Source organism: Bombyx mori, chromosome 5 (genome assembly GCF_030269925.1).
Source record: "Bombyx mori chromosome 5, ASM3026992v2".
In the NCBI taxonomy this organism is placed as follows: domain Eukaryota; kingdom Metazoa; phylum Arthropoda; class Insecta; order Lepidoptera; family Bombycidae; genus Bombyx; species Bombyx mori.
In genome coordinates this window covers 16,773,320-16,788,487 of record NC_085111.1, presented here as the reverse complement: position 1 = coordinate 16,788,487, position 15,168 = coordinate 16,773,320, and the positions used below count along the sequence as shown (strand labels likewise).

Here is a 15,168-nt window from a genome sequence, read left to right as displayed (position 1 = left end):
ACGTATTAAATGATGTTTTTTTGATAACCTAAACGCTGTGCGACCATGTTTTTCCAGATCTTAACTACTTCTTTCCACTATTTTTTTTATTGCTTAGATGGGTGGACGAGCCCACCTGGTGTTAAGTGGTTACTGGAGCCCATGGACATCTACAACGTAAATGCGCCGCCCACCTTGAGATATAAGTTTTAAGATCTCAGTATAGTTACAACGGCTGCCCCACCCTTCAAACCTGGGATTCGAACACAGGTGCATCGCTCAACACGAATGCATCGGACGTCTTATCTCTTGGGCCACGACGACTTTCGGAAAGTGAAATATCAACTTCGAAAGTCGAACGACTGGCGTAGTTCTCTAAGAAATTCTGATACAAAGTAAAAATACGAATGTAACACGACAACCCTGACCGCTACGAATGGTTCGTTCCGCCTAAATAAGTGCGGACTTACACGTGATTGCTCCTCCCGAGTGGGGTCAACTCACGACCCGACCTCGTCCGGAAGGAAATCATACATACCAGGTGTTAAACGCCGGATTTTCACACTTCTACTACAGAGAGTAAGGTTTAATTTTAAATTGCGGATCAAACCTGCATGTTCCCAATCGAAATTTTGGATTATTTTTTGAATTTTCGAAGACATTCAACAGAATACATACCAGTTCATTAGTATGTCTTCAACTGTCCAGCAGACAAAACATTTAACTTCCAATCTCTCCTCGGTTTGTCAATCGATATTTTTTATTTTTTATTAATAGCTAATAGCAAACTTTAATGGCACTGAAAAAAAAATTAAAACCCGGATACTGTTTTCTAAAATGTAAACAAGAATACAAATTTATAAATCTAAACCTTCAGGTGGCAATGACTATGGTCTAATTTCGATTGCGAGCTCTAGTAAATAGAGAAATAAAGTTTTTCTGATTGACCTCCGTCAATCGTTTCGATAGTATTCCGCAACAAAATATCATAAGTCTGTCAATGTAATTCTATCTGCAAAACGAGAGATGCCGAGACCTTATTTCGTCATTTAACATTTTCTTATACACATTTGAGCGGACCTTGCTGTTAGAATAGGAAATGAACTTGTCGCTCCCGGGACTGACGGCCAAATAATATTTCAGAAGTGAAAATATATTATTTTGTTAGCATCAAACTTCGTCTTTTTCATGAACGTAATATCATTGATATTTTTGGTTGGACCAGCTAACGGGCCAATGGGTTTTAAAATTTCAATAAGATTATAAAATATTATCCTTCCAGAATGATTTTACGAATTTAATAATTTGCAAGGTTGCGCTATCTGTGAGGTAAATTCATACCCAGTAAAGTAGTGGTTTATTTTACTATTCAGCTATGCTAAGACTGATTTACTGGTATATTTTCCCTACAAAGATTGCTTTAGCTTCTCTTCTATCAATTTATGACGCGATTTTCGATGGATTGTGGACCTGATATGATTTCTTTTTATCTAGTTAAGAGCTTTTTCATTAAATCATATCCATAAACGCATTACTTTTGTCATAAAGCAGTCTAAATCACCCGAAGAAACCGTATATAAAAGTTTTGTTGTCAATTTACGAGCTCAATCTGCGAACTTCTGATTCACTCGAACGAATTTTTATGAATGCTTTTTATGTTTTGTATTGAAAAACCACTATAATTGGCTTAGTTCAAGTGCGGTGCGTGATGTCGTGTGTTATCTCGCTCATTGTCTGTAGTCAGAAGTTGAAGGAATATCTAGTTATTGTCACAATAAATTGAGATCTAGTCAGCCGTTCATTACAAAACTCTTAAATTAATCGTCACTGGGAAAATAAAGACTAAAAGGCTGTGGAGAAGGAGTTCTGTTGACTGGACAGTCCAGATTTGCATTGTCCTCAACTTTAAAGTCATCAATATGGCACGTCCTGTTTGCTGAAAGTCGAAACCAATCGGAGAATATCACGATGAAGTTAATGGATTCACGAATCGTTGCAAAGAGCCGTGGTCTCACCTTTTTTTTTACCTGGTGTTAAGTGGTGACCGGAGGATATAGACGTCTACAGCGTAAATGCCGCTACCCACCTTGCGATAAGAGTTCTAAGGTCTCAGTATGGTTATAACGGCTGCCCCACCCTTCAGACCGAAACGCATTGCTGCTTCACGGCAGAAATAGGCAGGGTGGTGGTACCTACCCGTGCGGACTCAAAAGGGGTCCTACCACCAGTAAAACACCTGAAAAACAAAACACAAATTTTGGTTCTTTTCATAAGCTAATAAAACGTGAATGTAAATTTTTGCCTAGCAATATATCGTTCACAGGTTTTAAATTTATTGCAGGTGAAACTCACCGAAGCACGGAGGCGTTAATAGGCAGCGGCGCGGCTGATAGGCCCGGGAGAGGCAGTGAGCCCGGGGAGAGGTGAATGGCGTGAAATTGAAGGCCCTATCATTACAAGAGTAATAAATGATCACTGCACACGCTCTAAGACATGGCCTCTTTCAAAGGTACGTGTGCTATTATTAAACTTTAGAGTAATTTATTGGGTTGCTAATTTGTTGGAACGATGTAGAGTTAAATTTAGCGTGAAAATTGTTGTAATGAACGATGAAGCCAAATTAACTCGAGGTAATTTTTCGGCGGCTATATATACTATGGTGAGTGAATCCTGTTTAATGGTTTTCGGATGATTGCACTATTGAAACGAATGTCTGAATATTTGGAATATTTGGAATATTTGAATATTTGGAATATTTGAATATTTGGAATATTTGAATATTTGGAATATTTGAATATTTGAATATTTGGAATATTTGGAATATTTGGAATATTTGGAATATTTGGAATATTTGGAATATTTGGAATATTTGAATATTTGGAATATTTGAATATTCGGCTGGTGGAGCTCGTGGCCTTATTGGTATTAAGTGGCTCGTAGAGGTCATTATCACCGCGGTATCAATAAAGTTATTAAATTTGAAACGTGAATTCGTCTTTATAATAAAATAAAAAGCTATTTTAACTTTAAAAACTGAAGCGTAGAGTTGCTTCGTCGCAGAGCTAGTCATTAGTCCAATCCGTCCGAACTCACTTATCATGTGCTTTAGTATATCCGAAGCCAAGCATTGAGAAATTGGGATTGTGGCGCATAAAATAAAATTAGCCGCTGTTGCACTTTCACTTTTCTTTTCCAATACCTTCTTTATTATAATAATTAACAATTAATTGACACCTTTTTTACGCCTTGCTCATTTTACAATCTTCCCCATCTTCTTTTTCTCTGTCATTCTGTCTGTCATTTTCTTTTCCCTTTCTTACTGTTTTCTCTCACTCAGATCTTAACGCTCCGTTCCACTCTTTTCATACGTTCTGTTCTTACCAATTCTACATTTATTTCGCCGCTTCTTAGGTTTTTGTGTATATGCATATACTCACAAGAGGTTTTACCACCAGTAAACTGTTCATATTTCATCTTAATCTTGTTGCTGTGAATGTTTTAATGGTGTTAGTCTCCGTAGAAACGTACTATGTAGATGTCCTACCATAAATCACGAGCAAAAATTTGTAATACTTTTGCGTTAAAAGTTAATAAATCAATTCGCTGCACACCATTAATAAATCATCATCTTTGATAGTGAAATGAACAAACTAAACAAATCTTTGTAAAATGATAAACGATGAAACAAGTTGAGAATAATATTTTTTAATAAAAAACAGAAAATTAAGAAAACAGAAAGAAATGGGTAATATGAAGACAAACGTCAAAAGTGAAGTATATAAAAACTACATTAGTTATCAAAATAGCAAAGAGGTTCACAACATCCTCCCCCTCGTGCAGAAAAGCACAAACTGGTTATGCAAACCAAGGTCAGTCAAGGCCTTAGGTGGAGAGCCTAACCAGCTTTCGTACGGGTCGGCGTAGCATTCCCCCTGCTGTTGCAACGTCCACTACCCTTATCACGCCATCTTTCCCAGGGTACACTTTCGCAACACGTCCTCGTGGCCATATTCCGCGGGGCAAGTTGAAGTCAGCAATAATTACTACGTCACCCTCTTGAAGAGCTGTTGAACTGCGGTTGCCTCTTGACTGCTCACGTGGTTGTAGGGTCGGGAGAACCTCGCGCATCCAACGCGACCAAAAATGATCCGCTAGCCTCAATGCTTTCCTCCATTCGGAACGGCTGACCAAATCGTGATCGTTCAAGGCAGTAGGTAAGGTCTGCACGGACGAAGAACCGATTAAGAAATGAAATGGTGTGAGTGTTGTCGGGTCGTCAGGATCTGTAGATACATGAGTTAATGGACGTGAATTGACAATGGCTTCTGCCTCGGCTAGTAAAACGCTCAAGGTTTCTTCTTTTGGAGCTCGTTCGGTTAATGTTGCGTTCAGAGCTACCTTTACTGATCGCACCAAGCGCTCCCAACATCCTCCGAAATTAGGTGCCGCCGGTGGGATGAACTTCCAGAGTATTCCTTGAGTGCTTGTGAAATCTTCGACATTTTCTCCATAGAAACCTCTGAGAATGCGATTGGCACCAACAAAGCAGGTTCCGTTGTCCGAGAAAATAATGTTTGGACAGCCCCGTCTTGCAATGAATCTTCTAATAGCCATGATAGCAGAGTCAGTCGATAGACTATGTACCATTTCTAGGTGAAGGGCTCTGACAGTTAAACAGGTGAAAAGGGCTACATAACGTTTTTCATGCCTGCGCCCGATAGTGACGCTTACGGGGCCGAAGTAGTCCAGACCCGTAAAAGTAAAGGGCCGTCGATGGTGAGCTAATCTTTCAGGTGGCAGATCTCCTGTTTTCGGGTTCACCGGCAAGGACTTTCTAATTCTGCAGAGTGGACACTCTTTTGCTACTGTTCTCACTGTGTTCCTCAGTCTTAACAACCAGAATTTTTGTCTTAATTCGTTCACGACTAGTTCATAATTTGCGTGACCCGCTTTTCGATGATAAAATTGTACCAATAAACGTACAATTGGGTGACGACCGTCAAGAAGGATGGGGAAGCGTGTGTCAGGGTCAATGCCTTCTGCGGCTTTAATTCTTCCGGCTAACCGCAGCAACTTGTCCTCTCCCAAAGCGGGTGACAGTTTTCTGAGACGACTGTTCGGAGGAATAGGCTTCGAGTTCAGGATATGAAGAAATTCTATGGAAAAGCTCTCGACCTGTGTTCGTTGCATAATTTGCCTTTCGGCGGCCTTTATTAAATCTGCACTAAGAGGTGGCAGAGTAGTGGACGTTGAAGGATGGCGGGCACAAACAATTTCGCCTTTCAATTTAGAATTTCTAATGGAAGCCAAAATTACACCAAACTTTGCCGCAGCTTGAAGTACCCGGGCTGTGGCACGTAATAAGCGCTGCCAATTACTAAAATTAGCAAAAATGGCTGTGACCGGAGTCGGTAACTCTTCGACAAAGGAAGTTAGTCCGACCAACTCATAACTATTGGTCTTAAGTTCATCGGTGTTTGGTGAGGCAAACCTTGGCTCTGTAGGCCAGTCCTCAACGGATTTAAAAAGAAAAGATGGACCGCGAAACCATCTGTGGGTCGTGTCGAGGTTAATTGATCTCGTTCTGGTAGCGTCGTCGGCAACATTCAATTCCGTTGGTACCCATCGCCAGTCTCTGACGCAAGAGTTTTCAATAATTTCGCCTAAACGATGGGCAACAAAAGGCTTAAAAGAGCGCGCGTCATTACGTAACCACTGAAGGACTGTCATAGAATCGGTCCAAAAGAAAGTATGTGCCGGTTGTTTTCTATGACTGTCCTTAATGGTGACCGCGAGACGAGAAGCTATTAAAGCGGCCTGGAGCTCTAAACGTGGGATAGAGATAGGTTTCAAGGGTGTAACTCTTGCCTTACTAGAGATGAGAGAAAGCTCGATGCTGCCGTCTGAGTATAAAAGGCGCCAATAAGCGACACATGCGTACGCGAGCTCACTTGCATCAGCAAAATCGTGTAACTCCCTCTGAGTTGGTTCAGAGTTTTTAGAGTTAGAATACCAACGCGGAATTTCCAAAGAAGTTACTTTTGACAACTCCTGAAACCAATCAGACCATCTTAATGCTTCCGTGGGTTGGAACTCGGTGTCCCAGTCGACATTAGACCTCCACGTTTGTTGAAATAAAATTCTACCCTTAACAACTATTGGAGCTAATAAGCCTAACGGGTCGTACACACGCATGAGGTGACAAAGAACTTTGCGTTTTGTGAGAGGGTTTGGAAATGTTTCACCTAAGCCTGAGCGGAACCCTAAATTATCTGTTATGGGATTCCACAATACTCCCAACGCTCTAATATTGTTTACAGAGCAGCTGCCAAGGTTGATTTCCAACGACGGTTGAGTGGCCCTAAGATCAGCAGGAATAAATTTTAGCGCTGATGGATCGTTGGAAATCCAGCCCCGCATCTCGAAGTAGGCATCATTGTGAACGGCAACAATATCCGCCGCTAGTTGTGCTGCCTCTTGAATGTCATCGAGAGAGTCAATATAATCGTCCATATAATGATTGTACAAAATAGCATGAGCTGCTTTAGGAAATAAACTTTCGTGCTCACGAGCGTTTTTATTTTTAATAAATTGCGCTATAAATGGACTGCAGCACGCACCGAAAATGATGGCTGTCATCCTAAACTCCTTTATAGGTTGGTCTCTGCTTGACCTCCAGAGAAACCGGAGGGCGTCCCTATCTTGCTCTCTGATCCTTACTTGAGGGAACATTTCCCGGATATCAGCAGTGAGAGCAATACGGCCCTCGCGAAACCGAAGTAAAATACCTAACAAGGACTGAAGCAGGTCTGGACCAGGTAGCAACAAAGAGTTTAGGCTGACGCCCGCATTCGTGGCTGCGGCGTCGTGAACTACACGAAGCTTACGTTTCTGAGGGTGATACACGCCAAAATGGGGTAAATAGAGCCTCATAAAAGAAGATTGTTTATCTTTAATGTGGTTGGCGTAGTATGACTCGGGAGCACATTCTTCTGCATAGCCTTTAGCGATCATGTTTGAAATGAACACGTCATATGCTTTTGCAAAGTCAGCATCTTTAGCCATGCGCCTTTCTAGACTTAAAAATCGTGACATGGCTTGAAGGTAGCTGTCGGGAATGCGTTGTATATCGTCACGCCACGGCAAACCCACCTCAAATCGACCAGAAGTGGGGAGACGTCTAGCAGTTTTTTCTAAAATCTCGACTGCACGTTTATCTGACTTAGAATGTAGAGTTTCTTTTTTAGAAATACCTAATGAATCAATTTTGTATTGTTCCTTAATAAAAGAGTCTAATTTCTCCTCATCGGAAGGTTCGATACACACACCGTGATTAACAAACTCCACTGATTTAGTTTTACTGGACGCGATTCCATAAAGCACCCAGCCTAAGGCAGTTAAACAGGCAACGGGTTCATTCTTACCACCACACCGTACCTCGCTGCTGATTGACAAATGCCAATGCTCTGCACCAATTAAAACTGTTGGTGTAGCATCTTCATAAGTTACGTTGCAAGGTAAATTCGCTAAATGTGCGAAAGAAGCAATAGTTTCCTGCCTAATCGTTTGAGGACGCAGAGACAAAGACTCCATAGCTCTCGCATTTTTCACTAAAAATGTGTCTCGTGTGTGCCTACCCTTAATGTGAAAATCTACATACGATATCGTAGCGTTTCTACTGAGACCGCCTATACCATTAACCGTTATTTTCTGGTGAGGCCCTGTCGCACCGATTTGAGTAGCAATACTTGAGTCAATGAGCGTAGCAGTGCTACCGTCATCGAGAAGTGCGTAAACATTGCAACTTCCTGAGGGACCAGAGACAGTAACGGGTAAGATTTTCAGAAATACACGTGGGCACAGAGTTAAGATGGAGCTGGGTTCTTGAACACCTGTAGAAGTGGTAGAAACTATTACCTTTTCGACAGATGCAGGTTCGTGGTGCTTAGTCGTATGATCATTTTCGGTGGATCGCGTGTCGAACATAGTATTGACAGAAGAGACAGGTTCTTTACCATGCATTAACGGGTGATGACGTATTAGACACCCATCAACACCACAAGGGTTAACTTTACATGTTTTCCACTGATGTGAACTACGCCTAAGACATCTATAACACGCTTTTACCTCACGCAGCCAGACCCACCTTTCATCAACAGATAAGGCTTTGAACTCAGAACATGACTTAATATTGTGATCTTTTTTGCAAAACGCGCATTCAAGCTTTTGTGTAGACGCCGCATTAGAATTTAGTTTAGAGTGTGTAACTATGTGAATATTTTCCCGTTTATACGGTTTGTTTAGATGAGTGTTTTCTGGTGAATGTTGGATCGAGCAAGATTCCGGTGATAAACCGAACCGAATAAGTTGATCTAACTCGCGCCTCAAAAAATCGGACATAATTTCTAATTTAGGACGCCCTGTAGTATCTTGCATAGCAAAGTCCGTCCATCTTACTTTAGTAACCGGGTTTAATTTTCCTAAGACGGCGTGAAATAGTTCTGGAGAATGCAAGTACTCAATTTGATTCAGTATTTTAAAAGAAGATATAGAATTACGTACCTTATTCGTTATCGTAATTAACTCTTTCAGGTCATTTCCCAAACGTGGTAGATTTTTAAGAGCGGAGACTTCCTTAAATACTATAATTTCCGGGCGAGCGAAGTTCTCCTCCAGAGCTCTTATAATGTCGTTCGGGTTGTCTGTAGCCAGCAACAGTGACGCGACTGCATCTCGGGCCGCGCCGCGAAGTGCATTTTGTAACCGACTAATATTTTCAATATTTGAAAAATTGTTTTTGGTTAAATCAAAAATACGTTTGAAATGTAGCCATGTTAAGGCGTCTCCGTCGAAAGGAAACAATTCGATCTTATGTTTATGACGGTGCGAAGTAGCAAGCGCCTTGGCCGCAGCTGCAGTGTCAGCAACAGCCTGAAGCAGACTACTCTGATCAACCTCCGTGGAAATGAGCGGTCGCGTAAGTACGGCCGCCTCGGACGCTTTAGTGACGTTTAAAAGTTGTTTCTGATGAACAAAACGGTTAACAGGGGATGCAGTTGACCCAGTGGCCGGCAGAGGTGCCTGGTGGCCGGGAGGCGGAACCACTACTTGCTCTCGCCCTACTGCGGGAATGCCTCTATTAACTGTATTTTCGCCAACGCAAACTGGCTGTTCTAAACTTTGTACCCATCTTTCTGTTCTTTCTACGCTTACCCTGGCAGAACCACTGCGACTGCTGTGACTTGCCGCGGCTTCCGCGTCGAGAGCGGCAAGTTCGGCCTTCAGTTCGCCCTCCTCTACCTGCTGACGGAGTGCTGCCAGTCGACTTTCACGTTGCCTCTCACGTTCAGCCAACTCCTGCTCGTGCTCAAGACGTCGGCGCAGGGCGAGGGCCTCTACGGCGGCCTTTTGAGCCTTAATTGTGGATGACGAGCGTGATGATTTTGACTTAGACGTCTCACTCGGAGCAATGCTGTCTACATGTTGGGAAGTACTAGGTTGTATAATATTAACTTGCAAACCAGTACTAGTCGCAGGGTTTGTCGGCATGATTTTACTTTTACTGCGGGTGATCATTAAGCGAGAAACAAAAATGAAATAAAGCAGTGAAAATTAAAACAAATACTACGAAATGAACGAATAACTAAAGCTACGTAATGAAAAATAGGTACGCTGGAAAATTACTGGTGAAGGACCAAAATGAAATGAACAAACTAAACAAATCTCTGTAAAATGATAAACGATGAAACAAGTTGAGAATGATTATTTTTTAATAAAAACACAAAATTAAGAAAACAGAAAGAAATGGGTAATATGAAGACAAACGTCAAAAGTGAAGTATATAAAAACTACATTAGTTATCAAAATAGCAAAGAGGTTCACAACAGATAGTTTCAAATTATTGGGCTTACTAATACCTTACCCCGCAACTACCGTGCGGTAATAATTTTAGGATAATCTTGTTAACGCATTTACAACATTCAGAGTAACTCGTGCTGAACCACCTTTGAAGTGAATTGATATAATTAAAGTTTGTGTAAGTGTTTTGGATTAGGGTAGATAAACCGATATTCTAATTAGAGTATAAGTAGTTTGTAATTGTAATTATGCAATTGAACAAAAGAGTGTTTAATTGTACCACAATTTCATGATATCTTTCATTCTTGGTGGAAGCCACGAATCGATCATCAACGCTTTTGGAACCTATTTTATCGATAACATCTAAATCAAATTTACCATGTAATGGAGTAACACCTCGGGGTTGAGAGAGATCTGGGGCAGTGGTTATTCAGACTAAAAGATCTATAAGAATATCCGATGACAAAGCAGGCCGGGCCCCAAATTACTTCCAATTCCAATTCTTATTTCCAAATAAATAGTAGAATTCATATGGGAGATGCTTGATGAAGAGTAGAGGATAGGGGAATGACATAAAAGTTCCTAAAGGTCGAAGGACCATGCTATTGTCTGCCCAATCATAAAAAATTTGAAAACAATATTTTCTTTTCTGAGATTCTCTGTTTGCTAGATGATGAATACAGTAATACGAGTCTAGTTGTGTTGTGTTTCCCTATGTATATAAGCAGAATCGAGCAGTTTCTACTAGATATTAAATAATGAAAGAAAACGCAATATTTATCAATCAAAATTTTATCCACATCGTTAGAAGTTTCTCGAGTAAAATAATATATAATTTAAACTCCATCAAACCCTTCTCAAGATGTTCTGGATTCAACGAAATTAAATTCTGTTAAGTCAATAAAATTTAAATTTAATCAACCATTAGTAATTGACATTAAGGATTGGTTGCTTTCTCGTGAAAATTTCCTAATTTCAGAATTCTTTAAGAGCACACCGGATTGTGTTGTGACGAAATCTTAATGTCGGGGCTACTAAATTAGCGATTTAAATTTATTAAGATTCAAAATAGCTATTGCAAAATGGTATTAGAAAAGTCACGCTTAATATTATTTCATAAGAAAAAAAAAATTGTAGCAATTGATTCCTAACGCGATGACCTGTGAGCCTTCTACCAGCTTTGTTCTATGCCCAAAATTTATTAATTAATTATATTAATGAATAGAAATATACCAAATTATTAATTTTTTTTAATCACGTAATTTTTTGTCATACTGAATGTCGAGGCTCCAAATCGGAAGGCGATTACTTTCGGCTGATAGCAGAAAGTTTTATGTAACTGGTTCCAACTAAGCAAATTTATAATTTTACTGTCACTAATAAGTACTCGTCAATGAAGAACGTCATATGTGGTCGCGATCCTCAGCAGTGAGGGAACGATATACAAGAAGAAGAATAAGTAATCGTAGTTTTCAAACCATGCATGTTTGCTGTATAGCAGAAATTGACAGAATGAGAGAGCGATAACGAATGACAGAGACCTATTTGATTTGAAGATAGTCGTTGGGAATTCAGAATTGCAACTGCAAATAATTGAGGATACAACCACTATTGAAGGATGAAGAGCAGCTATATCAATAGCTCTAGAATGCAAGGGTTACATAATAGTTTCACTAAGTCTCTGCGGGTGCAGTTCAGAGGAACTCCAGTGTTAACGTATCTATCTATGTATATAAAAATGTTTTTTTTTTTTTTTTTTATGATTGAAGGATTACTGGTGGCCCGGAGGCCTTTCCAGTTTCACCAGGACAGGTGGGCGAGCAAAGGCTCAGCCAGGAGGGGTGGGATTTGCTAACAGCTGCCCGAGCGCCTCCGAAGGAGACCTAACAACTCAAGAGTAGCTGCTTCGCGAATGAATCTACTACCGGATCGGAATCGCGACCCGCTGAGAAGATCCGGCGAGAAACTCAGCGAGCTGATTCATGGGTTAGGTTGCACGGCGAACTCTTTGTCGAGTTCGACGAGTACGGTTACCGAGGTCCCTAAGCCTGCTTCTAGAGCTGAAGGCGTCTAGTGCAAAGGTTATTGGATCTGATGGATCCGTAAGGACGTGTCTAGGGCGTCGACGGTGACTGGCTCCTGCATGATCAGGATTCGGGGAGTAGTCAGCGGCGGCAACGATAAGGCGATTATCATGACGCATAGCCTTATCGAAGTATCGTTCCGACGCTGACTTCATGTATTTCCGAATTGATTCGAGGCCCAGGTCGTCGTGTAGGTCAACGTTCCTCACGAACCACGGAGCCCCGACAGCTAACCTGCAAAAGCGGGATTGTAGGGATTGGAGGGTGTCTATGTGTGTGCGGGCCGCGTGAGCGAACACCACACTCGCGTAAGTCATGACGGGCCTTATGCAAGTTTTGTAAAGTGTCACCTTGTTCCGAAGGGACATTTTACTCCGCTTACAGATCATGGGGTAGAGTCTACCGAGAATAAACGCGGCACGGTCACGGACTGATTTTATATGCGGGCGGAATGTCATCGATGCATCCAGGGTAACGCCCAGGTACTTGACCTTCCTGGCCCAGGGTATGGATTGACTAAAGAGAGTAATCGGGGGTGTGAGATTCCTCCTCCTAATACGGGAGGAAATCCGTGTGGAGCTTCCCCTCTGAAATAGCACCGCAGTACTTTTCGCTTCTATGCGCCATTTTCGGAACCACTGTCCTAGGGCTAGGGCTGCGCTCTGAAGCTTCTTCGCGATTAGGGACTTATTTCTACTAGAATAGTAAACAGTCGTGTCGTCGGCGAATAAAGCTAAATGGGTCGGCGGCGACCGGGGAATATCGTTAACGAATAAGCTAAATAGGAGGGGTGAAAGGACAGAGCCTTGCGGGACTCCAGCTGTGAGAGGTCGTGGGGAGGAGCGGGTTCCCTCGACTCGATATCGAAAAGAGCGGTTCGACAAGAAGTCCCGTATGATGAGCACGAGACTATCCGGCACACCCATGTTGAATAGTTTGAAAATCAAACCGTTGTGCCAGACTTTGTCGAACGCTTTTGCGACGTCGAAGAAGAGAGCTCCCGTGTATAACGGTTTTGGTCGATTAACACATTTGCTGCCGACGAAATGATATAAAATTATTAGCCAGAAACCAATTATTTTTATAGCGTATATTGATTAAGTATATATGTATGTTTAAAAATATGGATGAAAGTATGTTGATAATATTATTATTTTAATAAAAAAACACCTTTTTCGGATCCGAGTGGTCGGCACATAGCACGCCAAATGCCGGACACTCGGATCCGAAAAAGGTGTTTTCTCGGATCCGAGTACAATCAAAAGTATCAAAAACATCATAATTATAAGTTTAAGTTTAAAATATAACACGCACTTGAATGGTTATTTATTTAAGAAGGTCTTAGAAGAATATCTTAAATCTGAGCAAAGTAGGTAACGATATAATCATAATTATAAGCTTAAGTTTAAAATATAACACGCACTTAATGGTTATTTATTTAAGAAGGTATAAATGTCTTAAATCTAAGCGAAGCAATGATATAATCATAATTATCAATACAATCAAACGTATAAAAATCATAATTATAAGTTTAATTAAAACACTGAAGGTGATTTCTTCACAGAAAAGTTAAACCAAAATTTTTCGTCGTCTTTGCGGCAGATGACCTTGAAGACTGAGCTTGTGGTCCACGGCTGAGCGTTTTCAGTTTCAGTCTTGTATCAAAGATACTGTCATCACTGCCGCAACTAGATTCCTCTGAACTTGAAGACAAGTGCTCTTCCTGAGCTCGTTGCGAACACACTTCTTCATCACTAAATCCTTCAGAACCTTCCGAGTCATCACTCAACCAACGTTTTTTTCTACTACTAGGTGTTGATGTTTTCGATCTATTTTTACTTCTAGATGGCCCAGCCCTACTATCCATTTTGATCGAACAATACCTTTGATATGATCGTGTGTACCAGTCACTATTAAACTGTAAATATAAAACCAATACGCGTTTTCGTAAGTCGAATGTATTGGCAGAGTGGCCACACAAACCAACGTACACTCGCCACAATCGCCGGCGGCTTATGACAACTACAAAATTCACTTGCTGCTCACTCGTATCCGAGTGGGCGGCACCGCTAATAGGGCCCCTCTCCACTCGGATACGAGTGGTAAGCACTCAATGTGTTAAGCCCCACAAGAATGTGCTCCGTGAGGCGGTGCACCTGTTGAACGCATGAGTGATTTGTACGGAATCCGAATTTTTCATCGATGAGAATGCCCTTGGATGAGACGAAGTCTCTGAGGCGTTTGTAGAGCAGACGCTCATACAGTTTGCCTAGAGACATGAGGAGGCTAATCGGGCGGTAGCTCGTCGGATGATTTTTTGGTTTACCGGGTTTATGTATGCCGATAACGTCCGCTTCTTTCCACACCGCGGGAAAGATACAGTTCGCCATAGCGGCATTGAAAATAGATGCCAACATCACGATAAGTTGGACGGGTAGAAGTTTAATAACGCGGTTGGATATACCGTCGGAACCGGGAGCCTTGCGAGGACGTAGGTCTTTGATCAAGTCTTTAACTTCCATCGGGGTGACGGGTGGTAACGCATCCGAGGGTGGCAAGGAGACTCTGCGTTCTACCTCACTGTCTACTAATTCTACATGAAAAAAATGAATTGCTGTTCGTTAGTCTCGTTAAAACTCGAGAAAGGCTGGACCAATTTGGCTAATTTTGGTCTTGAATTATTTGTGTTAGTTCAGAGAAGGTTTAAAAGGTAGATAAATATGAAAATTCTCGGAATTGAATAAAAATAACAATTTTGTTTGCCCTCTGATGTGCCCCCGTCAGACGGATTCCTTTTGTTTGTTTTAAGTTTATTTTATACAAAAATTTATGTCTTTTATTTATCGATTGAGGCACTACGAAGTCTACCGGGTCAGCTAGTTGTTTAATAAATTGCTCCTTGCAGCGTTTGATGTCCCTTAATAGCAAGCTTAGTGGCCATACCTCGAAAGGAAACCTGACGGCCATAATGAAGATAAATAGAAATCTCAAGGCAGACTTTAATTTAAAATGTTTCGTTCACTGAAAAAACCTCGATCTTTCTGATTTATAAAGCTACAAAAGATTAATCTTCAACAAAGACCATCGCTCTGAATTTCGTTACATTAAAAAAAAATGCTTTCTGATAAAGTAAATACATGCCGTTGTTTAGCTACTGAGTACAATTATATTTTCAATTTCGACTGAAGAATGCTCCATCTTTTATGGGCGGTACTACTTAGATAACGTTGTTTATTAAATTATTTTT

At 41.1% G+C, this 15,168-nt stretch overlaps 1 protein-coding gene across 1 annotated transcript; it reads right to left on the bottom strand.

Annotated features, from left to right (window-relative positions):
* Nucleotides 1-3,861: 3,861 nt before the first annotated feature.
* On the bottom strand, nucleotides 3,862-7,572 carry LOC134198856 (uncharacterized). Its single transcript, XM_062668496.1, has one exon. The coding sequence runs from the start codon at nucleotides 7,570-7,572 to the stop codon at nucleotides 3,862-3,864; it is 3,711 nt and encodes a 1,236-aa protein (XP_062524480.1).
* Between the last annotated feature and the right edge of the window lie 7,596 nt (nucleotides 7,573-15,168).